General features: G+C 32.7%; 1 protein-coding gene across 1 annotated transcript in view; it reads right to left on the bottom strand.

Annotated features, from left to right (window-relative positions):
- Positions 1–1940: 1940 nt before the first annotated feature.
- The window catches only part of LOC148275654 (uncharacterized), a 109071-nt gene continuing 83473 nt past the window's right edge, over positions 1941–27538 (bottom strand). The window contains exons 2-7 of the mRNA XM_088235375.1: positions 12667–12939; positions 11145–11408; positions 7702–7801; positions 6629–6918; positions 6008–6154; positions 1941–5933 (exon numbers count right to left, since the gene is read on the bottom strand). Coding sequence (XP_088091501.1) covers positions 2955–5933; positions 6008–6154; positions 6629–6918; positions 7702–7801; positions 11145–11408; positions 12667–12933 — 4047 coding nt within the window. The 5' untranslated portion in view covers positions 12934–12939 and the 3' untranslated portion in view covers positions 1941–2954. The remainder of the gene's footprint in view (positions 5934–6007; positions 6155–6628; positions 6919–7701; positions 7802–11144; positions 11409–12666; positions 12940–27538) is intronic.

Genomic DNA, 27538 nt, shown 5'->3' with positions numbered 1-27538 from the left:
GATGGATGCAGAAAACGAGGAAGACCGAGAAAGACATGGCACGATCGAGTCCATCAAATACTTGAAGACGGACATGTCAAAAGTAGGAATAATCGGCGTGCGTGCATGAGAAGATGTATGAATGTAGAGGAAGCGAGGTATGTATGCCAAGATGGAGTGTTTTGGCGTTCTATCCTCTCTGCCTATGGGGAAACGGCGTGATGGTTTGTTGTTGTTGTATCATGATTTCCTACATTTTTTTTACTCAAAATGTTAGACAACTTAATATTTGCCAAAACTGAGATTCGTTCACTTGTTTTACAGATTTTGCAATGTATGGTGCATGGGATTCTTTGTTTCAAGTCCCAACTAGCTAGAAGTTTCTTCGGTTTAGGCAGGATCGGTTTAATTGTATGTTGAATCTTCCATGGCAAGATTGATATCAATATTAAATATTCGATGAAGATCATAATTTATGTGTCAGTTAATGAGACGACTAACTGTGAAACTGGCGTCGCGGATTTGATTCCTTCCAACTGGAAAATTAAATTAATATTTTTCCCGCAATTGGTCTGATTGTTGTGGTAAGTTTTTTTCTTTCCACGTCCTTTCTTTCCCGCCTGCTGACAAGCCTCTAGAGAAGAGACTCAGCGGGTCATTCCTTTTTAAAAAAAGGAAAAAGAGGTAAATTCCTCCTTATTCCCGACTCTCTTATTGGCAATCTGTGTTGAAAAAACATCAAATATTGATATCAATTTTTTCAGGAATAAATTCATAATTTGTGTACAAATATTCATACATACCTACCCAAAATATCGTAATAATGAATAGCTAAAGTTATGAACGTATTTAATTAAAGAAAAAAATATGTATGAAAAAAATATATACACCACCAATATTTCTTTTAAACTTATAATTAGAAATCAAACACTGATTTGAGTCTACTGAACACTTTATTTTATTTTTACAAATATAAACATATAAAAATAAAAACTTCGTGACAACTGTTTCGCCTTATTAGGGCATTTTCAAACGAATGTGAAGATTATTTGGATTGAATGTCCTCATATAGTTATATAATTCAAGGTACTTAAGTAGAAAATAAAAATAATCTTATGAACTATAGCATGGACATTAATCATAATTGAGGGAAAAACCGATGGTTAAGGGTGAGGCTAAGTGTTTAATAGGTAATGGGTAATGGGTAAACCTTGAATTATATAACTATATAAGGACATTCAATCCAAATAATCTTCACATTCGTTTGAAAATGCCCTAATGAGGCGAAACAATTGTCACGAAGTTTTCATTTTCATATGTTTATATTTGTAAAAATAAAATAAAGTGTTCAGTAGACTCAAATCAGTGTTTGATTTCTAATTATAAGTTTAAATATGGAGTTCTACAAAATAAACACCAAATCAATCAATAATATTTCTTTTATATTTTATTACAAAAATTATTTAACACAATGGCAATTAGCACTAAATACTCTATATATTGATAAAGTCTTTTATTTTAATACTTAATTACGTATACAATAACATGTTTTATTTTTATTTTTTTTATATTTTAAGGCGGTAATAATTATTTTTTTAAATATGTCAGAAAGACCTAAACCATAATTTATATTATTAATAAGAGACTAGATTACAACACGTATTCTTAGACTTCCAAATAGCGTAGCTACAATGAAAATAGACGGCTGTAACCCAAGTCCTGTGTTTTTAAAAATATTTTTTTCAAAAATGTGTTAATTAAATTTACTATTTGAGTCCAGATGACAACATATCTTGCGGCTCAAAACAGCGAAATAAAACTTTTAATCCAATACATCAAATGTTATTATGACAGGCATATTATTAGTATTAATTATTTTTAATATTAATGATAAGATTAAATCATTTTCATAATATGATTTTAACTTTCATTTATGTATACTGGAATGCAAATTATTGTTATTTTATTTGATTTTCTTATAGCGTGTCTCATAATATTATGTCGTCTACCTACAATAAAAATTTAAGGAAAATGCGGTTTATATCGCACTGCGCACTACTAAAATAATTTAAAGAGAAGAATTTTAACCTCCGATCTTTAGAAGAATATATTATGTAATAAAATATTTACATTTATCAAATCCTTAGATCGTTTTTTTTTTTAATTATTGTATTTTAATAATATAGAAGCTCACAACTTAATTTTTAGTATTACGGTTGGTTTTGTTAAGGTTTTTTTCAGTTTGTTAATTACAATTTACTAATGTGTATAAATAAATAACTAGCTTATATTAAATATACGTATTATGTATAATTTACGTTATATTTATGAAAATATTTACACGCAATTAAATCACTACTTTTTCGTACAAACAATGTATTTATTGGTAGGTTAATCCTAATTTCATAAGAATTCTTTCAAAAGTCAATTTGAATGGATGAAAACATCTATATTATTTCCGGAATCAAAATTTTATTGTTTTTTTTTTAAGTATAGATACTTAAAACGTTGTGTTTATCTGACGAAAGGTATTATAATCAAAACTTCGGCTTTGCCTTAAAATAAATTGATTCCAAAATAATGTTTTAATATTTTAACGACGAAGTTAAAACAAAATTGTGACAATATTTGAGTAAAAAAATTATTCCACTGGCTTGGTGGCAAAAACGTATCAGTCGATAATTATCTATACATCGTTAATCGAAATATGCGCGAATAACATTGTTGTTTCATTTAAGTTTTTACTAAAAATAACATCAATCTTCAACTGTTTAATGTCCTTTGGATGATTGTAGCAGAAATTGCCAACTTATACCGACATAAATCTTCTATATAATAATTTATCAGCATACGTAACTGTTATAAATATACAACTGTCATTTTATTATGTACACTTCCAAAGAGCGCCACATGTTTACTCTAGTAACGAGGCACAATTTAACGGTAAAATGAAAACCTTTCAGCTGTCATTAAAACTATCGATAGATCTTTTCATCGTGAGGGGCTAAGCTAACAAAGTAGGGCTGGGGACCCGGTGCATTCTGGGCGTAGTACGGCATTCGTCCCATAGTTGCGTAAGCCGGCCGTATGGATGCAGGAGCAGAGTGCATCTTGTGTGGCAATGTTCCAGTGCTGACAGATGCGTTCGGAGGCAATGTGGCGGCGTATGCGCTTCCATAAGGAGGCACTGCATACAAAGGAGGCAAGGCTGTCATAGGACCCATCGGCCCATTTGCCAATGGTCCACCTCTGTACTGAGCTGAAGACATCTTCAACCTAACAATGCAAATAATTATTACAAGTATTGCGATGAATGCCACGACTCCCCCAACAATTCCGATAATCAGAGTATCGTCGTTGTTTACAGCGCTCTGACTTGTTATGGGAGCACCTTTGATATTAACGTTTTTCTTATTAGGTTTTTCTTCCGATGTCGGTGCCACAGACCAAATGATTTCCGGTTCAGCTGTTGGTTTATGCATCATTCTCGATGGTTTAACTGATAACGTTGGCGCTGGAGTAACTTTGGTGGAAGGTTTTCTTGGGTCACATGTCAACTCGTCGTCTCCTATTTCCACGAGAAGCTGGCCGGCAAGATAGTCTGGCGTCGAGCATTTTATATTAGTCATATGAGATATTGGGAGCCATCTTCTCAGTGCTCTTGCGGCGCAGTCACAATGAATTGGGTTGGATGATAGTCCTAACATAGATAAATCGGCTTTTCTATCATCTAAGGCTACCAAAAGTTGAGGTTGAAGCGATGTCAACTGACTCCCGGTGACATCTAAAGTTACTCGAGAAGACCTCGGCAGAGGGAATAATAAAGCTGATGGAATAGAAGTCAAAGAAGTGTTCCGTAGTCGTATAGCTATTGATTGACTCTTAAGCCCAGCGAGCGCGCTTGAAGATATGCTCTTCAGTCTCGGTCCTCGGATGCCTAACTCTTGAAGTCTAGGATGAAGGGCTGACTGAAGTTGATCACTTCCTACAGCGGCGTCTTTTATTTCAATGTCAAGTTTTTCTAAAACAGGGAGACTCTGAAGAATTCCTTGTACATCTAAATAACCTAATTTCGGATAATTATAAGCATCCAATCGAGCCAGATTAACAAGCGGCCTAAAAGCATTTCTTTCCATCTTGGAACAATCTTCGAGGTTTTCAATACTCAACAGTCTTAAAGATTCTAATCCATCCAAATCTCCCTGAGAAATTGCAATAATGGGATTATCGGACATATTTAAATATTGGAGACTCTTCAGCACACCCCATATTTTAGAAATAGAATAACTCAAATCAGATATTTTGTTGTGAGAAATATCCAATGATTCTAATAGAGTAGTTCTTTCAAAAGTTTTATCATTTAGATTTGCGATATTATTATGTGACAAATTCAAGTTGTGCAAAAACGGTGTTTCTAGTTGGAATACTTCCGTAATGCCTGTTCCAGCCAAATTAAGATCTCGAACTGTCTTGGGTTCTCCTAAAACGTTCGCCACGGACTCTCGAGAAAGTGGATTATATGACAAATCTAATTTTTTTATGTTCACCATAATACTATCGTCGGCTGGGATATCAACCAGTTTGTTGTGAGACATGTCTACAGACGAAACAAAGAAGTACTGTTTTTGTAAAGCTTTAAGGGGTGGAACTTCGAATAAGTTGTGAGCGAGGTTAATATTTTCGAGCATTTGCAATCGCGTTCGATCAAATATCGTATCTGGTAGCTCAGTTAGAATATTGTGCTCGAGATTCAACATTTCTAGTCTCGCAAGGCCTTCGAAGGTTCTCTCTCCCAGGCGATCCAAGTTATTGTATCCAAGATCCAATACTTGCAACTGAGTTGAATTATGGAATGCCATTTCACTTATTGACTCAAGTTCATTATTCGATAACAACAGAGTGCGCAGCTTTGGCAATCTAGCAAAATCAAGTTCTTCCACGCTCTTTAGTCCATTTCCTGATAAATCAATGTGTTCTAAATACTGAAGAGATGCTATCAACTCAGCTGGGAAGAAATTAAACTTATTTCTACTTGCAATTAGTTTCACCAATCGAGGGTGAATTCTAAAGGAAGACGGAAATAAATAGCTCAACTCATTATCTGCCAAGTCGAGTACTTCGAGACTTGTACCAGTATTGAAAAATTCTCCTTTGAAAGCATTTAATTGATTACCATTCAAATAGAGCTGCTGTATGGACATTACGTTGACAAAAGCTCCTTGTCTGATATTCATAATGTGATTGTTTGACAGATCCACGAGAGTTAGATTACGCATATTAGAAAAAGCTTTTTCGGGAATCTCTTGAATAGCATTGTTACTCAAGTATATATTTTCCAAGTTTTCAGATTTTGAAAACAAATCAGCAGCCAGACTTTTCATTCCATTGTAACTTAGATCTACGGTTACTAGTTCAGAAGCTTCGTAGAAGAGTGTGTGGGGAATCTTATTCAAGTGAGGGTTTCTGCTCATGTTGAGGAACGATAGATTTGGCATGATCGTAAATGCGTTTCTAGATATTTCGCTTAGCTGATTGCCTGATATGTCTAGATACCAAAGTCGAGAAAACTGCATCGGAGTTCCTGCTAGGTTTAAGATTCTATTTTGGGCTACGGAAAGGTATTCTAATGTGTTTTCCAACCCTGAGAATATTTCCGCATTCAAAACGTTGAGTAAATTCCCGTTCATATCCAGGTGAGTCAAATATTTGAAGTGCTGGAACGCAGCAGGAGGTAATTCTCTTATAACGTTTCTAGCTAATACCAAGGACGAAACATGCTCAGCCATGGACCGCAGTATGTCACTTGAAACAGCAGTCACTCTGTTGTAGCCAAGGTGAATAGACGAAAGTCGAGGAAGTCTTCCAAGAGCTGATGCAGGAATAAGAAGAATATTATTATCTCGAAGTAGAAGCGTCTCAAGATTGTCCAACCCCTCGAAAGCGTCATCTTCAACCTGTAAAATATATCATTCATTAGTTTTTAATTTATAATGTGTGAACTTTGATTATTCAATGGTCTTCTACTTACAGTTCTCAGTGCATTAACACCAATATCTAAATATCTCAGTTGGCGCAGTCCCAAAAATGTTCCCGGTGCCAGATTAGCAATATTGTTTCTACTTATATCTAAAGCTTGTAGTGATACCATGGATCCAAGGTGGCCGTTATCCAAGTGCTGGAAAAAATAATAAATTTATAGATACATTATACATCATTGGCTGACTAATTTCCACACTTTTGTATTATCTTCTTTAAGATGTTCTCTTCTTCTTGATGAATTTATCAGTTTTGATTGACTTCTAGGGGTGGAATTCAGTTTTTGTCTGCAAACATTTAAACACGACTACTAAAAATATTGTAGATTACTGTTTTTCATTTATATTCAATATATTTGTTATTAACTTTCTCTTCTTCTATATTTAAGAGGCTTGTAAGCGGGTGGAAAGATATGGAATTAAAACAACCACAACACCCAGACCAATCGAGAAAGAAATATTTCTTTCTTCCAACTGGCAAGAATCGAACCTGCGACGCCAGTTTCACAATTGGCCATCTTACCAACTGTGCCACGGCGCCTGTGCATTAAAATGCATATTAGGAATAAATCACTGAAAATCTTTTGTAAAAAGTTTTGTAATAATGATATTACCTTTAGCATATTTGTAGAGAGATTTAGGTTTTTTAGAGCTGTGAATGCCTTTAATGCGACGCTGGGAAACTCTGAGATAAAGTTCTCCGAAAGGTCCAGCTTTTCCAACCTCTCTGCTCCTTGGAAGACGTCGCTGTTCAGCCTGGATAGTCTGTTTCTTCCAAGGCCCAGAGATTTTAAATGTGTCAGGCCGGAAAAGGCACCTCCATCTATATTGGCCAGCATGTTGCCTTGAAGAAGAATCTGCTCCAACGACCTTTGAGAGAGGAAGGCTCCTTGTCGTATTTTAGCTGCAATAAATGTATACCTTATATTATCAAAACAATAAAATCGTTGATGATGATGCTGAAAATTCGCGGTAAAAAATGAAAATACGAAGAAATGCCTCAGCATTTCTCTCAAAAAACATCAGTGTCGCAAAGCCCAAATGATGGCTTGATATTTTTTTCTTTAACTCATGTTTACTTTATCTTTTCTACATTAGTTCCTAAGTGAGAAACATGGTCATCATCTACCAGATGCCTCCTTAAGACCCTATCGTTAATCATAATTCTCATTTCTTCCCGCGTCAATTTTGCGTCCATTAATTTTGCCAAATACCGCAGAACATTGCAATTTTTTTTAAAGTAAAAAAATAATCGTATTCAAAAATTTGTGCCTTCTATACTTTTCTCGAGTAAAAAATATAAATAATAAACCAATAAAAGCGAGTATTTTTTTCAGCAAAATTTAAGATTTCAAACAGGATGAAAAACGTTTTTGAGAGGGGAATATGGAAGTCTAGGCATTTACAGGCCTTATGACTTTTCATTGGCTGGTTTAAGTTTTAAGAATTAATTTTAAGAAACACATATAGATGTCTACCCATGACTTATAACCTGTTATCGGTTAGTTTAAGTGGCCGCTTTACATACTATGCGACATTGACTATTCTATCTATGTTTTAAAATTCCTCTCGTTGTAATTTTCTCCACTTTTGTTGTAATATATTAGTCTCAATAACTCCCAAGGGGGTGAAATCCTGTCCTTGTCTACAAACATTTGGCAAACTCAAGATTTTAAAATCAACTTACTAATTCGATTGTCCTTCAGTGAAAGAACTTTCAAAGCTCGTGGTCCATTCAAAGACGTACTGGGAACGGACATCAAATTGTTTCTGTCGAGTCGAAATTCCTAGAAAATAAAAAAAAACGTATTTTAGGTTTTTTCTGTTTGAATATTTTGAGCCACGTACCAGCATAATATTTATGTGCTGTAAGTAAATTTTCAATTTGCAAGACCTAAAATATTATGTGTTTTCTAAACTGATAAAATTATAAATTTTAAACTTCATTAAGTTGTGAATATGTTTTTTTCAATAAAAATTTTACTTAACTTGATAAATGAATAATTTTTATCAACACGACAGATCGATTGGTCTATTTATAAATAGTTAACCGATACAGTAGTTTTAGTTTTCATAGAGTCATTATTTTTTAAATACACATATATTAACAAAGCTTTTTTTATTAATTTATACGCTTACGGGTGAATAAAACAAAATAATTTTTCCTTTTAAATCCATATTCTATTTTTGATGATAATATTTTTAACATCATTTGTAAAGCTTCTCTGAGTCTTTTGTTTAGTTTTTTTTTTTTTTGCTCCACAACAGGCCAGGAGGCCCAATTACAGTGGCGAATTATATTACAGGACACCCAGGCTTGAGAAAAATCACATTTTAATTTTTGTGTTCTCACCGGGAATTGAACCCGGAACCTTCTGTGCGTGAGTAAAGCGTCTTGACCACTACACCACGGAGGCCGCCTCTTTTGTCTGGTAGTTTTTTGTTAAAATTCAGTCCCTAGTTTTTTAGTCTCGACTGTCCTTGTCTCGTTTTAGAATGTTGTACCTTTATGATATTGTTCTTATATTCTCGTATTGTGTCCGTGTTTCCTACAATTTTTTTCTAGTTTTATTGCTTTGTCTACAATAACATCAGTGGCTAATTTTTGAATAAATTTTAAGGGTTCTGGTTTAAAAAGTTCAGTTACATTTAATTGTTTAGTTTGTTACAATTTGTTGTGTTGTTGAGTTCTTTAGTTGCCATTTAATAAGTGGGGCCATAACTCACATGAATATTTTATTTTGCAGTATTTGTAGTCTACTCATGTTATTTTGGCTTCCTGTTCCCCGTAGTTGTTGCATATAACAAATTTCTTTTTTATAAAAAAAAACGAAAATTATCAAAAAATATTCTTACCGATAAACTATCAACTAATAGTTTTCTCACAGCAAAGTTAATTAATAAAAAATAAGAAAGTACAGACACATTAGAAAATAAACATGTGTATTTATTTGTTATTAATATTATTTATTTATTATATACTCTCAGACGATTTTTACATGACAGGTACAAAATTTATATTCCAGCATTTCATGAATTAACGAAATATAATAATATTAATAATACTCTAGTTTTTATGCTTTTAAAAAAAAACTGTAATTAAAACTTTAAATTGAATTTAAAAAAAAATAATTAAAAATCAAACTAAAACAAACAAAGTTTGACAAAAGAGACTTAAAAAAATATAATTAAATTATACGAACGAATGATAATAATATCCTTTTAAAGTTTAGGTAATAATTTATAAACTTATATGGTAACAGATCAGTGTTGAAAAAATATATTCGTTTCCATTATGTCAAATTCCGTTCATTAGCGTTTCAATAATTTTAACTAAAGTGTAAATAAATGTTAACACAAGTTTCATCTAGCATATCAAAAAATTAACACGAGCATCTGAGTCAGTAAAACTAAAAGCTTAACAATATTCAATTCAATTCAATTAATTTATTTTTAATATAACATATACATTACAAAAATATATTCGATACGTACATATTATAAAAAAGAGAAAAAAATACACGAAAGAGACTCATGTCAAAGTAGTGGAAGAATCCTGCTCCGGAAAACCCCTTCGGATACATGGAACAGATCAATATCCAGAGCGATGTTGTTCAGCATAGCGGTAGCCCTTCCAATAAGCATAACCATAGTCAGGTTGGTCCTGAATATCGGAATATGAAACAATCTATGCTGACGCTGTCTTAGGTAATTATCAGGAACGTACAAACCAATGCTCATCATAATTTCAGAATTATCGATCATACCGCGCAACAATCGATAAAAATGTGTAGGCAAATACACATTCCTTCTAGTCTCTAAACTGTTGTAGCCAAGCATACCCTGGAGAAACTCGGTCGGGTAGAGCCAAGGATAATACCCGCACTCTCTCATGTAGAGATATCTCAGAAACTTCTTTTGGATGTTCTCTATCATAAGAGAGCACTTCAGTTCATGTGGCACCCAAATCATCGAGCCACTCTCGAGTCTACTTCAATAATATTTAAGCACCCTAAGATATGCAAGCTGATAAAAAATGTTAAGAGAGAGAAACAAGTCATGTTTTTTAAATATTTGGGTTTTGAAATCTTGAGCCACAGCGACCTATACTCCGAGGTGAGGGAATAAACTAATAAAGCCTCGGCAACATCTGGATGATTGAGAAATATCGTATGGCACAAAAAACACGTGTGGATTGAAAACAAGATACGTATATATAAAATACGTGTGCAATCAAGACGTATGCACAAAATCACATGCAGTTGAGACGAGGACAGATACGGAGAGAGCAAAAAATCTACTCAGAATGTCAGAAATGAAAGTAGTAAAGGCAATAGCAGGGAAAACCCTAAGGGACAGAATCCGGAATCCAGAAATCAGACGGACTTACCATACCTCAGACAAAGTACGGTTGAGCAGAACAAAAAAAAGGTTCTGGACAGATGACGTCGATAGTATGGACAGTTTCAGAATTCCCTCTACCGTAGCCCATATGGTGTTCAAACTGTCAGTAGGGTCGCAGTGAGTCACATCTTGCTGGATGATATGATTCTATAAAATGCTGTGAACGTTCAGTTGCATTCCACCGGCAACACTACTGACTAGTCCAACTCGTTAGCGCCCACGTCGCGAACCCCGGGCAATGAGATCACACTTATAACGGTGTGATCGCAGCAGATAACGAGAGGATGAAAGGCTAGTTTTTGGCGCCTCAAAACCAAAACCAACCAGCTAAGGGACGGTAATCCCGACACGAAATCCACCAGAGAAGGCAACGGGAAACCACTCTGGTCATATTTTCTCAGGAATCACTACGGCGAGTACATCAATAAGCAGTCGTCCTGGCTGCGAAATGTAAAATTAGCGCAGGACAAATACATATGCTTTCGCTACAACGCTACCTCCGACGTTGGCGATTACCACAGTGATCGCCAACGTTGGAGGGACCCGGCAAAGCACTAGAAGAAGAAGAAGTGGCCCATATAATTCCATCTGGTCGCCGTCTGCCCGAAAAACCACTAAAAAGATGGAAAAACAGCTAGAACACGGCGTCTCATCAATCACTTTCCAGCTGCTTAATGATCAACCGATCCAAACAGAGAAAAAGAAGAAGTAAAGAAATGTACTTACAACTAAGTTATCACATCCTTTCAATATCCCTTCTTCGATGCCCCTGATTGAGTTTCCCGTCAAATCCAAAAATGACAGGTGCGTCAGTCCGTGGAACTCAGAAGTGGAGAATATGGGGTTGAGGTTGTCTCCGAGAAGATTGTCAGCCAGGATCAGCTCCGTCAGGGTAGACTGTAAACCAGTCACCAGTCTCTCGGTCAACCTCCTGACTGAGTTTCCGGTGAAATCCAGGTGACGAAGGGGAAGATTTAACTCGGAGAATATCTGCAATGGTGAATGAATATTTTAATGCAGACCAAAAATCTAATGTTTTCGATTTACGCGTGATTTTTTAATATATTTCTTTAACCAATTTTTAAGTGATTGCGTACATCGGGAATATGTTGCACCCCTAGAAGTACACTTTTGTTTGTCCGAATATGGCTATTTTGAGCAACAAATGCAGTTTAACCTATTTTTTTTCTCTTGGGAGAATACTCACGTATCTTTACATTTTTTTTGAGCGAGACGTACCACGAACTTAAGTATTCTTTCAGTCAATCAATTAGGTCAAATATTTAGAAGAACGCCGAAATAATTATGATGCTTTAGTGTTCTCATATTTTAACAGTCAAATAGGCAAATATCAAAAACAATATTGGGCGTTATAATGTCAATATGCATTAAGTTACGAGCATTTTTAAATTTGAAAAGTTTGTTTTTGCTCTCCTACAAAATGTCAGATTTAGACATATCACTTCATACTTCTGCTTTATTAATTGGACGTTTAGAATTTTTATAATGAAACAAACAAAATTCAGAATTCTGTAAAAAAATTGCAACGCTTCTTTTTGTTTCAATTGCAGTAATTCGACATTTGAATACGGTAGCCAGGAAAATTGTACATAAAACAGCATGCATTTACTTAAATTACATAATTGTTTTTTTCGATTTTTCTTACTAATGAACTAGACGATCGATCTGTAAAAACAATCAAAATAGTATAAATGTAAAACCAATAGTTGGTTTATAGATTTATTGATAGGTCTTGACTGGAATGATGCCAGGTTTTGAATAGGTTGATGCTAGGTTTTCGACTTAAATGGTGCTAGGAATAGAGCGAATTTCTGTACAGTGATTTTATTTTGGACTTAATAGGTTTGAATTATTTGGCCGGTTGAAGGGTGGTAATGGTTCTGGCTCTCCCGATGAGACTTTTTTTTCGGTTTACTAACAAGCGAATGAACTAACACACCCTACTGCCGTCAGAATCGGGAAAATTAGATTGAGGCTTACAGACAAATTGACAATATATTTATGCTTAGGTTGCTCTGACAGTGATAGACATTGAAAATGGTAAATGTAAATACTAAAAAAAGTTAATTTCTTGTAAAAAAATAATTTTAAAAAAATATTAATTATTTACCGTTCATCCCAGCTAAAAAAATAATGGTTTTTGCAATATGTGAATCTGAAAAGAGGCCACAAGACCTTTAAAACAGATCTGGATAAGCGGGTGGGATTAAAACCGCTTATTTTTTACCTGCGTTGGCAGAGCTTGGTGTCCAGACCAGCGCTGCCTGAACGAGACTATCGGAGCTCCATAAGGAAGAGGAGGGAACTCCCCAGCGAACACGACCTTGTCGCAATCCATGCTGACCAGCGGAGGGTCCCCGGGGTCATCCCGAGAGCCGCTGACGCTGCACCGACAAGGGTACCGTAGGGTGCGGTCTACCTCGCTACACGGGGACCACTCGGCTGACAGCACAGTACTGAGTACAGCGACTATGCAGAAAATTGAGCGATGCATCTTAATCTGAAAGAGAAGAAAAAATACGTTATTGACAATGAATCAATTCAATCATTCAGTGGTATAGGAATTAGATTTAAGAGAATATTACGTCAATACTTATGGGGTTGGTTGGACGAAGTAAGGCAAAGTGGATATTTATTATTCATTGAGAATATTAAAAGCATAGGTGAAAAATTATGAAATACAGTATTATTATTTATTAAAGCTTTTTTGAATGATCTTTTATTTTATTAATTTATTTATATTAAACCCATTTGTGGTGTAATAATAAAACCGAAACCGTCACATATTTTTGGTTAGCGACAACTTCACTCTACTGGCGGCCATTTTGTTTTGTTTGACAACAGACGCGTAACAGACGCTTTCGTCGATGTGCTTGGCTTTTGTAAATAACTAGGATATTTACCCGTTACAATAAATAAAAATCGACAATGGTGAATTGCAGTAGGTTTGATTGCAGCGGTAAGACCGTCAAAGGTGTCAGTTTTCACAGGTAATTGATTTTTTTAAATATTTTTATTTGAATTACATTGATTTGCGTCATTTATTGTCTTGATATGTGTATTCAACGATTTACTATTAAAAATTTTAAAACTGTATCGAGTAGAGGTCGATTCAAATTTGACTCGAATATAGCACCGTTGACCTAGGTTAACGGTGCGAATTTCTAGAAACTGCATGTAGAATGATCTGTCCAAATTTCAAGCCGCTACGACTCACCGTTTCGGAGATATGACAGACAAACAAACAAACTTTGCTTATGCTTGGCTACAATAGTTAAGAGACTCGAAGGAGTGTGTAATTGACTACACATTTTTATCGATTGTTGCGCGGTGTGATCGATAATTCTGAGATTATGATGAGCATTGGTTTGTATGTTTCTGATAATTACCTAAGACAGCGTTAGCATAGATTGTTTCATATTCCGATACACAGGACCAACCTGCCTATGGTTATGCCTGTTGGAAGGGTTACCGCTATGCTGAACAACATCGCTCTGGATATTGATCTGTTCCATGTATCCGAAGGAGTTTTCCGGAGCAGGATTCTCCCACTACTTTGACATGAGTCTCTTTCATGTATTTTTTCCTTTTTTTTAATATGTACGTATTGAATATATGTCTGTTATGTATATATTTTTTTTAAATAAATTAATTGAAAATTGGAAGTCTTATAAAATAAAAGTAAGAGAATCATAGAAAAATAAATTGGTATAACTCTACAACAAACAATACACAGGTACATATTTAAAATTAACATATTACAACAGAGATGAAGAACATTTAAGAAAAGGTAATAAAGAAGTCTAGGCATCTACAGGGCTTATGATCTGTCAGTGGCTGGTTTAAGTGGCCACTTTACACACTGTGTAACATTCACCATTCTGCCTATATTTGAACATCTATATTCCTTCAATTCTTTCATCTGTTGATGTTTGTGAAGTTTAAGAGCTGAAACCTTTATTTATGCGGGTGAGATTCATCTCATTGAATTATTTCACCTACATACTAAGCAATGCCTGAAAATTAGATGAATCTCACCCGCATAAACAAAGGTTTCAGCTCTTTAACTGTTGTAATATGTTAATATAAACAGCTCCCCAGGGAGTTGAATCCAGTCCTTGTCTACAAAAATTTGGACAAACTCAAAATATTGTTGACATATTTAAAAGTAATTACAATGCATTTACGGCCCATTGTTTGCTGTGAACTGTAGCTAACTTAATACTTAACAGCCATAGAATGGTTTTATACGTTTGGGCTCTTCTATAGCATGCGCATCATTACTCTGAGGTTCCATCAAATATTGCTCGTAAGTAGAAAAAGTGCACATACAAAATAGTAAACCAAAATTAAAAAGTTAAAACTGTAAAAATGTATAGTTGTATTAATAATATAAATTTTTAAAAAATTTCGTTTCAATTTTGGGGTATCCTGTAGAAAAAAATATTCTAATATGTCTAGATTTCGTAGTAAAATAGTAGCAAAGTATTATTTTGCATACAAAAAAGTGTGCCTTAAAACTGGTTGTACGTAGTTCGGCCGACTACAGACAATCCTGATAAATATATTACCACAAAAATCTTGTTGATTATAGGAATTGTTGTGTCAATAAACAATTGTTTAAATATTACCGTTATTAAGATCACAAAGTCTCGTGTAGCCTTTCTGACGAATCTTATATATTGTTCCAAGAAGCTAAACTTTTAGATATAAGATAAATATATTGTTTTCAATGTTTGAAATATATATTTAAGAACGAAAATGTATTTACAGGTAATTCACATGGATCAAGTCAAAGAAGGAATCGTGTGTTAGAAACACCACATTGTTAAACGAGGCTAGCACAGAGACATGCATATTTTATAGGCCCAAAATTTTTAAATTATTTTTTTACTGATAATATTTCATTGATCTCAAACTTTCAAAATTTTCCTTTAAAAAAACACGCACTATCCTGGATGCAAATGACATGGGTCTTAAAATAAATACATCTAAGACTAAATATATGTTTGCAAGAAAGTCACAAATAAACTATGTACAACGAAAAAGTCCATATACAAAATAGTAAACCAAAACAGGAAAATAGACCAACAAAACTGTGTCAATATCCTTTGTTACCTATGAAAACCCATTTCATTCGGTATACATCGAAGTTAATGGTCTGAATGGAAATAAGAAAACTTTTAGTCGGTTGGGCTAACAAGATTCAATGTATTTAACCGTTCTCTCATTAACTACCGATATTTCCTTTCATCTGCTCAGCGCCAGCGCCGAGGAGAAGGAAGAGGAAACGAAAGACCTAGAAACAAGATTAGAGGGATAATGGGGGGAAATGTGTCGGAGATTACACGAGGGTAGAAGCTAAATGAAAGATTCGTAATGGGGGAAATATTAAGCGGTAAATTGGGTGAGCTGAGGACTTCAAAATTTCAAAGTCACGATGAAAGGATATCATTATTTGTATTAAAACCTATATTAAAAGATATTTAACATACTATTTATTCCTTTTTTTTTTTAACACTTTATATACATATACAATATATATACATATAAGGGCGGGCATATTGCCTTAAGGCAGTTTTTTCCTACCTACCCAAACCGTTCAGTTTGAGAAAATTACAAATACATGGACATTTTCAATCTTACAATATTATACAAAAAATAAAAACGAAGATTAACAAAATAAAAATATATTAAAAAAATTATTACCATACTATGAAGAGAGGAGAGGGGACGGGAAAGAAAGAAAAAGAACAATTAAAATATTTAGATAGTGACATTTCAATCTTGACTTAAATGTAAATAAAGTAGGGGGCGTCTCTAACATTAGTGGGTAGATTATTCCACAATCGAGCGGCTACTACTGTGAAAGAGGAGGCAAGAAAATTAGAGCAATGACAGAGTATTAAAAGGGTTCTTTCGTTACTAAAATGAAGAGATTGTCCGTGTTGTGAAAGAGGTTGGAAGAGCTTTCTCAGATAAACAGGCAAAGTGGGATTTTTAAAAATATTGTGAAGAAGTGATAGAATGCGAATGTTTCTTCTATGCCTGATACTGAGCCAGTGTAGTTGCGTGCGATACTCGGTTATGTGGTCGAATTTGCAAAGATCAAAGATATAACGTATCCAAATATTCCGCAATGGTTCTTACTTATCAAGTAATTCAGAGTTAGCATCTGGATAACATACATCCGCATACTACAAAAGAGATGAAGAACATTTTATCATAGAAGTTAATATTCTGTTTATATTATAGTATGATATTATGTACCTAGCTGCTTTAAACTGACGGGGTCTTGAACCTACAAGTTCAAATTTTCAAAACTTACTATCATAACTGTATAAATAAAGATTGAGGCAAAAGACAAAAATAATGTATTATTTGGCTATGTTAACGTTTTGTCTATTAACAATGTCTTTATAAGATAGTCACAAATCATTTCCTCGACTGCAATTTTAAACACAAAGTAACCCACCAGATCGCGACTCGACAAGTATCGGTACAGCAGCTAACGGTGCCTCGACAGAAAAACTACTATGGAGATAGAACAATGGGGAATGTAGCACCAAAACTGTTTAACTTAAGTGAAAATCGAAAGGAAAGCAACTAATTTTATTATATTTTAATAACGTGTTTTTTTTTAAATCATTAAATTAATAAAAAGATCAAAGGAATCTTCATTTTGCACATTAATGTTTTCTTAATTTTTTATTAACCTACCTTATATAAAAATATAAAAATTCAAAAAAGGAACCCGCAGACAGGCATTGACTTTGCGGGAACAACAATACAATTATGTATGCTAATTTTTTATAAAAATAAATAAATATTTTTTTTTTAAAAATAGAAAAAGGCCTTTAAACTTTATTGTTTTACGTACCTAACATATGCATTCATTTTATTTTTAATATCTCATACAAATTTTTCTTTCTTCTTAAAATTTTTAACTTTTTTTCTAAACACTGTTCTATCTTTTATTTCTTATATTGTATTTTTTAGATTTTATGTTGTTTATATACTCGTATTAAATATAACTTTTATGAATGTAAAAGCTTAATAATAGGTGTGAAAAACTAATAGCAGTATTTTTTTTAATTTACAGAAGGGAATATAAAAGTCCATGCTTTTACAAGGCTTATGACCTGTCATTGGCTGGTTTAAGTCGTCATTTTAAACGCTGTGTAACATTCACCATTCTGACTATATTTAAATATTTATTTTATATTTATTGATTAGATTAGATTGATTTATCTGATTAAATTATTTTACTCGCATCCTAGCCAACGCCAACGATAGGCATAAGCTCTCTAGATGTCTAGACTGCCATATTCTCTTCTCTAAAATGTTCATCGTCCTGTTCAAATATGTTAAAATTTCTTAGGCTTATTAAAAAAATAGAAATATATATAAATATTGCTTTAATTTTTTTAAAACCAACTTAACTTTTAAACACAGTTCTATATTTTATTACTTTATATTGTATTTTTTTTTAATTTTATGTTGTTAATACACTCATCTTTTTATTTTTATACCAACTATACTTCTTAACACTGTTCCTTTATTTTATTTATTTATATTGTGTTTTTTTTTAAATCTATGTTGTTTATATTTATTTATTTATTTATTTATTCACACTCTTTATCAAAATACAATTCCATATTCACTTTGCCCAGCTAACAAGGGTACATACCCCGTTCCAAGCTAGGCAATTACATTTTAATATATTATAATACTTAACAAATTAATATAGAGCACAGACAAACAAAATATAAACTTATTCGGATACACATTTTGATTCATATACATACAGACATACACATATATACACACATGTATATATAAATATACACATATATACACATGTACATACACACACACGTACATACACCCATGTGCATACACATACATACATTCATAAAAACATAGACAATTTATTTATGCGAAACTTCATGGTTGTCATCTATAAATATATATTTTTAAAATTATTCCTTATTTTTTATATTATATTTTTGACATCCAGTAAGGTTCTCCAATCCGTGGCATGCATCAACTTTTCTGACTCCCTACGACCAATGTCACGAAAGAGCGAGGTCAACACCTTCCGTAACTTGACAACACTCCCGTCTTTCCACGATTCTGGCAAAAGGTTATGGACCTTTTTGCCTACGTTATAGTGTATACTCATCTTCTTTTTTTATACCAACTTTACTTCTTAACACTGTTCTATCTTTTGTTGCTTTGTATTGTATTTTTTAAATTTAATGTCGTTTATATACTTATATTTTGTAAGACCTTTCATGTGTGTAAAAGCCGTATGGGCGTGAAAAAATAATAAAATAATAAAAAATAAAAAATAAATTAACAGCACCCTAAGGAGATGAATCCAGTCCTTGCCTACAAAAATTTGGACAACGTCAAAATATTGTTGATAAGATATTCATTTTTTATCGTTCTTCGTATTAGCAAAATCATTCTTTCTTCTTTTTCTTCTTTTTCTTCCTCTTGGTCTCAGGCGTATGATCTGTTTGTGACCGTTGACTGTCTAAAAATGATGACGTCCAGCAGTCCTTTCGTCTTTTCGGCGGCCTCCCTGGTAGTCTTTCGCTGTTAGGGGTTTCAGACTTGAAGGGGTTATTTATTTATTTTCATTTATTATTTACATACAATATTACATTTTAGTTATTTTAAGACATTTTTGAATTTTTTTTTTTTTTTTACAGGACTCACCAAGCCAATGAATATGGCTTGTCGGTAAAGATCCTTTACAATTAATCATATGATAGTCCTACATGGTTTTATAATAATAATTACTACTAACTTAGATATAGGGAGCGAAAAAAAAGTACATGTAATTGATGCTTTCAAAAAAAATGTTTAGAAGATGCAAAAAAAAGCAAAAAATAAGTGAATGATCACGCAATTTTAAGATAAAAAATAAATAAATACAGAACCGGAGTACCAAAATTTTAAACAGAAGTGTGTACATATTTAATAGACAAAAAGCATTTTATTAAAAATATTATTTATTAACATATCCATATCTATATCTATATCTATCTCTATCTCTATCTCTATCTCTATCTCTATCTCTATATCTATATCTATATGTAAGTCTATATCTATATATCATCCTCATCCATATCCATATATATTTATACCCGTACATGCACACATACATATCCATACACACATATATACACATACATACATACATACATACATACATACATGTGTTAAATGCAAAACCGCCACTGTGCATGATCATTGTTTTTGGGAAGACCAACTAAACCGGCAGAAAAAAGACTATTTATTTTATGTTGAATGTGCAACTTCTGCGTGGTATAACAGGTAGCAAAAAGACTATTCATTTTATGTTGTATGTGCAACTTCTGCGTGGTATAACAGGTAGCAAAAAGACTATTTATTTTATGTTGAATGTGCAACCTCTGCGTGGTATAACAGGTAGCAAAAGACTATTTATTTTATGTTGAATGTGCAACTTCTGCGTGGTATAACAGGTAGCAAAAAGACTATTTATTTTATGTTGAATGTGCAACTTCTGCGTGGTATAACAGGTAGCAAAAAGACTATTTATTTTATGTTGAATGTGCAACTTCTGCGTGGTATAACAGGTAGCAAAAAGACTATTCATTTTAAGTTGAATCTTTACATTGAACTTAAAAGAAATAGTTATTTGGCTACTGGTTTTGTTGATCTTCCTATAAATAGTAATCATGCACAGTGGAGGTTTTGAATTTAACCCCCTCATTTAGAAATTTTCGCAAGCCTCATATTTCTTTATATTTATTTCTTAAGTTAGCTTATACTTAAAAAATGTTATGCTAAAAAAAAATATTCAAATAAATAAATAAAAAAATTGATTCTCCCAACCTACTTGAAAGACTTCCATTCCGTGTGCCATCTAGACCGACAAGACAAAATCTTCTGTTTTACACAGAAAACGCGTCAACAAACTATTTTAAACAATCTACAATACCTAGAACATGCGACCAATGTAACAATATATTTACCGAGGCTGATATTTTTTGTGACAATGTATGTAAATTTAGGTCAAAAATTATAAAAATTTTGAGAGAAGCAGATATTTAACTTTATGATTATTTACATATTTGTTCATTTCGTTTCTTTTACATTTATTATATTGAACATAATTTAAATTATTGTATTGAGTGTGAAGAATTTTTTGGTGTGTGCATGAGTTTTCTACAAAAATATATAAAGAAATTGGCAATATTTGTGTACATACTGTTTGTTTACCTAATAAAATAAATTTAAACAATTTATTATACCTCATGGAACATAAACGAATACTTACACATACTAACAGGAATAGAACCTTGACATTTTATATAAAGAACTGTATCATTTATTCACCAAGACACAGATAATATACAATAGACTAAAATTATTACGCATCAATTTTATTTAAAAGTGGCTACTTTACCGTTGTTTACAGGCTTCGTGGGAAAATAAAAGCGACTTAAGTTGAATACAATAGTGGCTATTCAGAAGTAGTGTTTATGTCAGAATATTGACATTTGGTTTTGTTTTTGACCTAGTCATGTTGACTGTGTTCTTGCAATATGTATTAATTTGTAACTCAGTAGATATTTAACGAGTCATTGCATTGTTTCAACGAAGAAAAAAACAATAAGTGTTTTTACACAAAGTTGATTTATTATTATTGTTGTAATGAAAAACCACAAAGCGAGTGCTTCAAATATAAAAAGTATAGTATAAACATTTTCATTATATTTAAATAACCTTGTATAAACATGTAAAAAATATTAAAATAATCTAGTCCCATCATGTTAAAAATATCTAAATAATTTAGTTCCATTATGTTCAAAACATTAAAATAATCTAGTACAAACATGTTAAAATATTTAAATAACTATTTCAATCATATAAATTTGATGCAGCGGAGGAAAAACATTTTTGGGAATGAAATATGGAAGTCTAGGCATTTACAGAGCTTATGACCATATTTCTCAATCAAAAATGCTGTCTCTTTATTGAAATTATTTTTTTTGGATAAAAGCGAATAAAGTTAATCTATAGGCTACGAATTTATTCAAATCCTCATTGAGAAAACCATCGTGGTCGGTGAGGATTTGAGTCAGTTCGTAGCCTAATAGATTATAGATTTTATTGTAAAAGAGAGTAAACATTATTGATTGGGGAATATGGTCATAAGCCCTTTAAATGCCTAGACTTCCATATTCTTGGCGGCCTCCGTGGTTTAGTGGTCAAAACGCTTGACTCACGCATGGAAGGTTCTGGGTTCGATTTCCGGTGAGAACACAAAAATTCAATTTGATTTTTCTCAAGCCTGGGTGTTCTACGCCATAATTCACCACTGTAATTGGGCCTCCTGGCCTGTTGTGGTGCAAAAAAAAAATCCCTCCTCTCAAATTTTTTCCCTCTATGTTGCAACAAATTTGGATCTAAACAACTCCCTATGAAGAAAATCCAGCCTGTCCGCGAACATTTATTTATTTATTTATTTAGTTCTATGTAACATAGTCTAATATATATTTACAACACAATATTTACATCTATACTTATTCTAACATTATTTATCACTAATATACACTTAGTATCCTAATTTATAATATTAACTGTTTCATATGTACAGTTTCATTAATTTTTTTTTTCATTTTCATTTGGACATATTTAAAACATGGTTAGTTCAATCAAGTTCAAAATATTTATATAATCTAGTATAAACATGTTTGAAATATTTAAATAATCTATACAAAATATTAAAAATGGATGTTTAAAGGTAGGAAAAATGGTGAATGTTAAACACAGTGTGTAAAGTGGCAACTTAAACCAGCCAATGACAGATCATAAGCCCTGTAAATGCCTCTACTTCCATATTTCCTTCTTTAAGGTATTCTCCATCCCTGTTGTGAATTGTTATTTTTATGACTCCCGAGGGGGTGAAATCCAGTATTTTGTCTACAAACATTTAGACAAACTCAAATATTGTAATGTATTCATTGTTTATCATTTGTCGAAGTCAAAAACATTCCGATTGTTGTGTATATTTGATTATTGACTCGTTTTACAAAAGTGCTATTGTTATTATGGACAACTTATGTAGTGTCATTTTCGTAATATAATACCTCAAGGGCGCTTTACATAGTGATTATATAGATAAAGAAATTAAATTGAAGTTTTTAAATTTGTAATTTAATTAAAACAATTTATTTTGTAATCACAAATTACGGATTTATTCAAATGATTTGGAGAACAAGTTCACTCTTACAGCCTCGCACCTTTGCTGGGAGAGCATTCCATGCCATAGGGCCTGCGACTACAAATGCGCGTTCACTAAATTTAGTGCGCTGTTTGCGTAGATGTACAATAACTTTTCCTCTCGCCGTAGACGTAGCTGATCTAAGCGTGAGACGCCTATCAGCTAGTTCATCTGGAATGCATAGTTCCCTTAGATATTCCGTAGCAAAGTTGTGCAATTATCTCAGTTACACTTTTGTATGGCTAACTGCCATATAAACTATCAGCTAGTTCATCTAGAATGCATAATTCCCTTAGATATTCCGTAGCAAAGTTGTGCAATTATCTCAGTTACACTTTTGTATGGCTAACTGCCATATAAACTATCAGCTAGTTCATCTAGAATGCATAATTCCCTTAGATATTCCGTAGCAAAGTTGTGCAATTATCTCAGTTACACTTTTGTATGGCTAACTGCCATATAAACTATCAGCTAGTTCATCTAGAATGCATAATTCCCTTAGATATTCCGTAGCAAAGTTGTGCAATTATCTCAGTTACACTTTTGTATGGCTAACTGCCATATAAACTATCAGCTAGTTCATCTAGAATGCATAATTCCCTTAGATATTCCGTAGCAAAGTTGTGCAATTATCTCAGTTACACTTTTGTATGGCTAACTGCCATATAAACTATCAGCTAGTTCATCTAGAATGCATAATTCCTTTAGATATTCCGTAGGAAAGTTGTGCAATTATCTCAGTTACACTTTTGTATGGCTAACTGCCATATAAACTATCAGCTAGTTCATCTAGAATGCATAATTCCCTTAGATATTCCGTAGCAAAGTTGTGCAATTATCTCAGTTACACTTTTGTATGGCTAACTGCCATATAAACTATCAGCTAGTTCATCTAGAATGCATAATTCCCTTAGATATTCCGTAGCAAAGTTGTGCAATTATCTCAGTTACACTTTTGTATGGCTAACTGCCATATAAACTATCAGCTAGTTCATCTAGAATGCATAATTCCCTTAGATATTCCGTAGCAAAGTTGTGCAATTATCTCAGTTACACTTTTGTATGGCTAACTGCCATATAAACTATCAGCTAGTTCATCTAGAATGCATAATTCCCTTAGATATTCCGTAGCAAAGTTGTGCAATTATCTCAGTTACACTTTTATATGGCTGACTACTTTCTGCATAACTACTCGTACGTTCATATAACCCCCTCAAATTTACTTGTTCAATTAAATATCAGTCAAACTCATTTGTTATTAGAAAAGTTAATCTGGCTAGTGTAATAATACATGTATACCTGTACCTATAAAGCAATCTGTCGAACGTAGAGATTTTACATTACGTATTTTATTTTTGAACTCCTGTCATGTTAGAAAAAATATTCAAATCCGACATAAAATTTCCTTGAAATTGCATATTCCTCGACAGCGCTTACTGTAACGGCTAGATTTGCGAGAAGCGTAAAATTTCAAGTGCAAAATGCACCTCCGCTCGAAGTGCTAAGATTCTCAACCACCACCGCGTGGAGGGTCCCTTAATGTGTTCTCAAACTACGTTTCGTGTGACGAAATTATAAACACACGCCTTTTAATGAGAAAGCCACTTGAGTCGTAGCTGGAGGCGGAAAACCCTTAAGCGTCGAGGCCACAAATTCCTTTACAAATACGATAAAACGATGAAAAACATAAGGTCATGTACATACATTTATGTACGTTAGCACATACGCCAAAAACTCTTTGAAGTTTAAGTCTTATAGGGATAATCACATAATAGATAAATTAAGGTAAAATTTATTTCATTTGCATACTTTTTTAACCAAACAATATTAAAAATACTAAGTTAAATACAGGAGTGAGACGTTTGCTCAAATTATGGTTATTAAAAAAAGTTTTTGTATTAGTGATAGTTTTTAATTTTTCATAATGTAATATGTAATGTTTTTCAAGTAAAATTATTGTTAATGTAGGTTAAGTGTAAATAATCGATGCAATTTATAAGAACCTGCTGACGAGTTGTATGTGTGCAACTCAGCAGGACTTTAATTTAATTCTATTTTGTAAATATTTTTGAAAAATAAATTTTAAAAATTAAAAAAACAATTGAGTGCTAAAATACTCTATATACTTACTCTTTTATACAGATAACTACAGAACTAACTGTGGTTTTCATTCCCCTATGCTCAGAATTCTTAGGTCTACCAAAAAACGTGGCAGTTTTGATTTCTTTGATAACAAGTTGTCTTCTTTCAAACGATCACTGAATCAAATTAAATTATTAACACCTCTCTCCCGCTTCCACTCCCACAAAGTCTACTATATACCATTGAGTCTTTACACTTTTTTATAATGATTTTATTTTTATAATTTATTAAATAATTACAGAGTTGCCCAAAGAAAATCAATCAATTATTTTTTTATCCTGATCAATCCCTAATATACGTACATACGAGTGGTAAAAAATGAAATTTCAGACTCCACACATCCTGTTTCCATTTCGAAGATCAATATGATTCTTCTGTAGGTCTGCCACTGCTCTAAAAATATCATGCATAACAAGTGATATCAGCCCAATCTTTATTACATCAAATAACAATGCCATGATGGTGTATATCTTGTTGATGTTTGATAAAACACAATAAGGGAGGCTGTGTTAGCTATTTTATGGTAATTTCTTCATGACATTACTTTTTACCGCCCGCAAGTTAGCGGAAATTACAATATACAAGACAAACTTATCGAAGACATATTTGTGGTGGGTATTTAACGAGAATAAATTAGCCCTCATGGAATTTGTTTTGAGATATTTTAATACAAATTCTTTTTTTGTCTTTAAACTCTTCGCTCGTCACTGGGAATTGCGACTAAATTTGATTTTATTTTATTCATTTCGAATACAAACAGATTAATAGGTCAAATTAATATAAATAAAAAAATGTATACATGGTGGGGCCTGCCATCCAATAATATGTATGCTCTAAATAACACAACAATAAAGCGACGATGGTTTAAACTATATTAAGAATAAATATACTTTTAATTAAATTAATAGAAATATGTACAAAACAAGGAGATAGTGGGGAGGAAAAGAAGGATTTTCAAATTAATCATTTATATTGGAAATCAAATATACTTAATTTATTTTATAAATAGACTAGTTGAGGGTTGCTATTGGCAAACCCGGCAACATCCATCTTTCTTTATTTTGAGCAAACCACAAAAAACATACTTTCAACTTTTTAACAAACTATTTTTTTTTTTGTATAATCAGTAAATATTTTATACATAAGCAGTGATGACATAAGCATGATTATGTCAAGAAACAAAAGTGAAATAGTAAATTTAATATTATACATTCCAACTTTACAATACTCAAGTAGAGGTTGCCATGTTTGCAACAAACCCGATAATTTAAAAGTCAAGTTCTTATAAAGCCATATTTTTAACGGACAATGTTATAATTACTGTAAAAAATTTTATTCCGAAAAAGTTTCAATTAATATCTCACTTTTTTTAGATTTTGGATTTTTGCGGGTTTGCAAGTAGTATAGTATATATAACATTTGACAATTCATTGTCTTAGCTTAAGGTTTATATTATCGTTGATAAGAAGATTTTTTGTTTTGTTGAATCCAGTTCGAACTGCTTCTATTCTGCATTTTATCTCAATGTTGTTACTATAAGCTAAATAAAAAATATAATAAAATATAAAATAAGTGGATACTTGAAGCAGTTAAAAAAGACAAACCTCATTTAGTAAATTTATAAGCCTAGACCGTAATTATCATCATCATCACTCATAAACCTTTTCCACACATAATGATGCATAGGGCACTGAATTGGTACACTAACCGCAGTATGTCTTGACCGTTTTTATTACATGAAGATTAAAGGTATTCTCCATCCCTGTTGTAATTTGTTAATCTAAATGACTTCCGAGGGGGTGAAATCCAGTCTTTTGTCTACGAAGATTTGGACAAACTCAAATATTGTAATGAAATCAACTGGTCCAAGAAGAAGTTTAAAATTAGAAAAATTGTTTTCAGGCGTTGTCTAGTACGTGAAATAATTCAGTCAGATGAATCTTTTCACAAAAATAAAGGTTTAAGCTCTTTAACTTCAGTAAAATCAACAAATAGAAGAATTGAAGAAATATGAATGTTTAAACATAGGCAAAATGGTGAATGTTACACAGTGTGTAAAGTGGCCACTTAAACCAGCCAATGACAGGTCATAAGCCCTGTAAATGCCTAGACTTCCATACTCCCCTATTTAAGGTATTCTCCATCCCTGTTGTAATTTGTTAACATGAAGATAAGATTATCACTACACAGTCCATGTTGCAGGTGCCAGACCAGAAACTATGAAGTACTATAGGGTAGAAACACCTTTTTAAACAAATTCTTTATGTCAACCATGTCTGGAATTGAGCAGGAGGCTTCTGTCGTGGTTGGCAAACGGGTTTATTTATTTGACACTTTATATACATATACATATAAGGGCGGGCATATTGCCTTAAGGCAATTTATTCCTACCTACCCAAACCGTTCAGTTTGAGAAAATTATAAATACATACATTGACTTATTGAATCTTACAATTTTATTCAAAAATTAAAAACAAAGATTAACGAAATAAAAATATATTTTTTTAAAATAACACTACACTATGAAGAGAAGAGAGGGGATGGGAAGGAAAGAAGAAGGATAAAGGAACAATTTAATTATTTATATAGTGACATTTCAATCTTGACTTAAATGTAAATAGAGATGAAGCGTCTCTAACATTAGTGGGTAGGTTATTCCACAATCAAGCGG

This window comes from Micrasema longulum, unplaced genomic scaffold (genome assembly GCF_059751315.1).
Source record: "Micrasema longulum isolate JH-2025_06_02 unplaced genomic scaffold, ASM5975131v1 h1tg001367l, whole genome shotgun sequence".
Taxonomy (NCBI): Eukaryota; Metazoa; Arthropoda; class Insecta; order Trichoptera; family Brachycentridae; genus Micrasema; species Micrasema longulum.
Note: the sequence above shows the minus strand (reverse complement) of the source record. Positions and strands in the feature narration are given on the sequence as shown.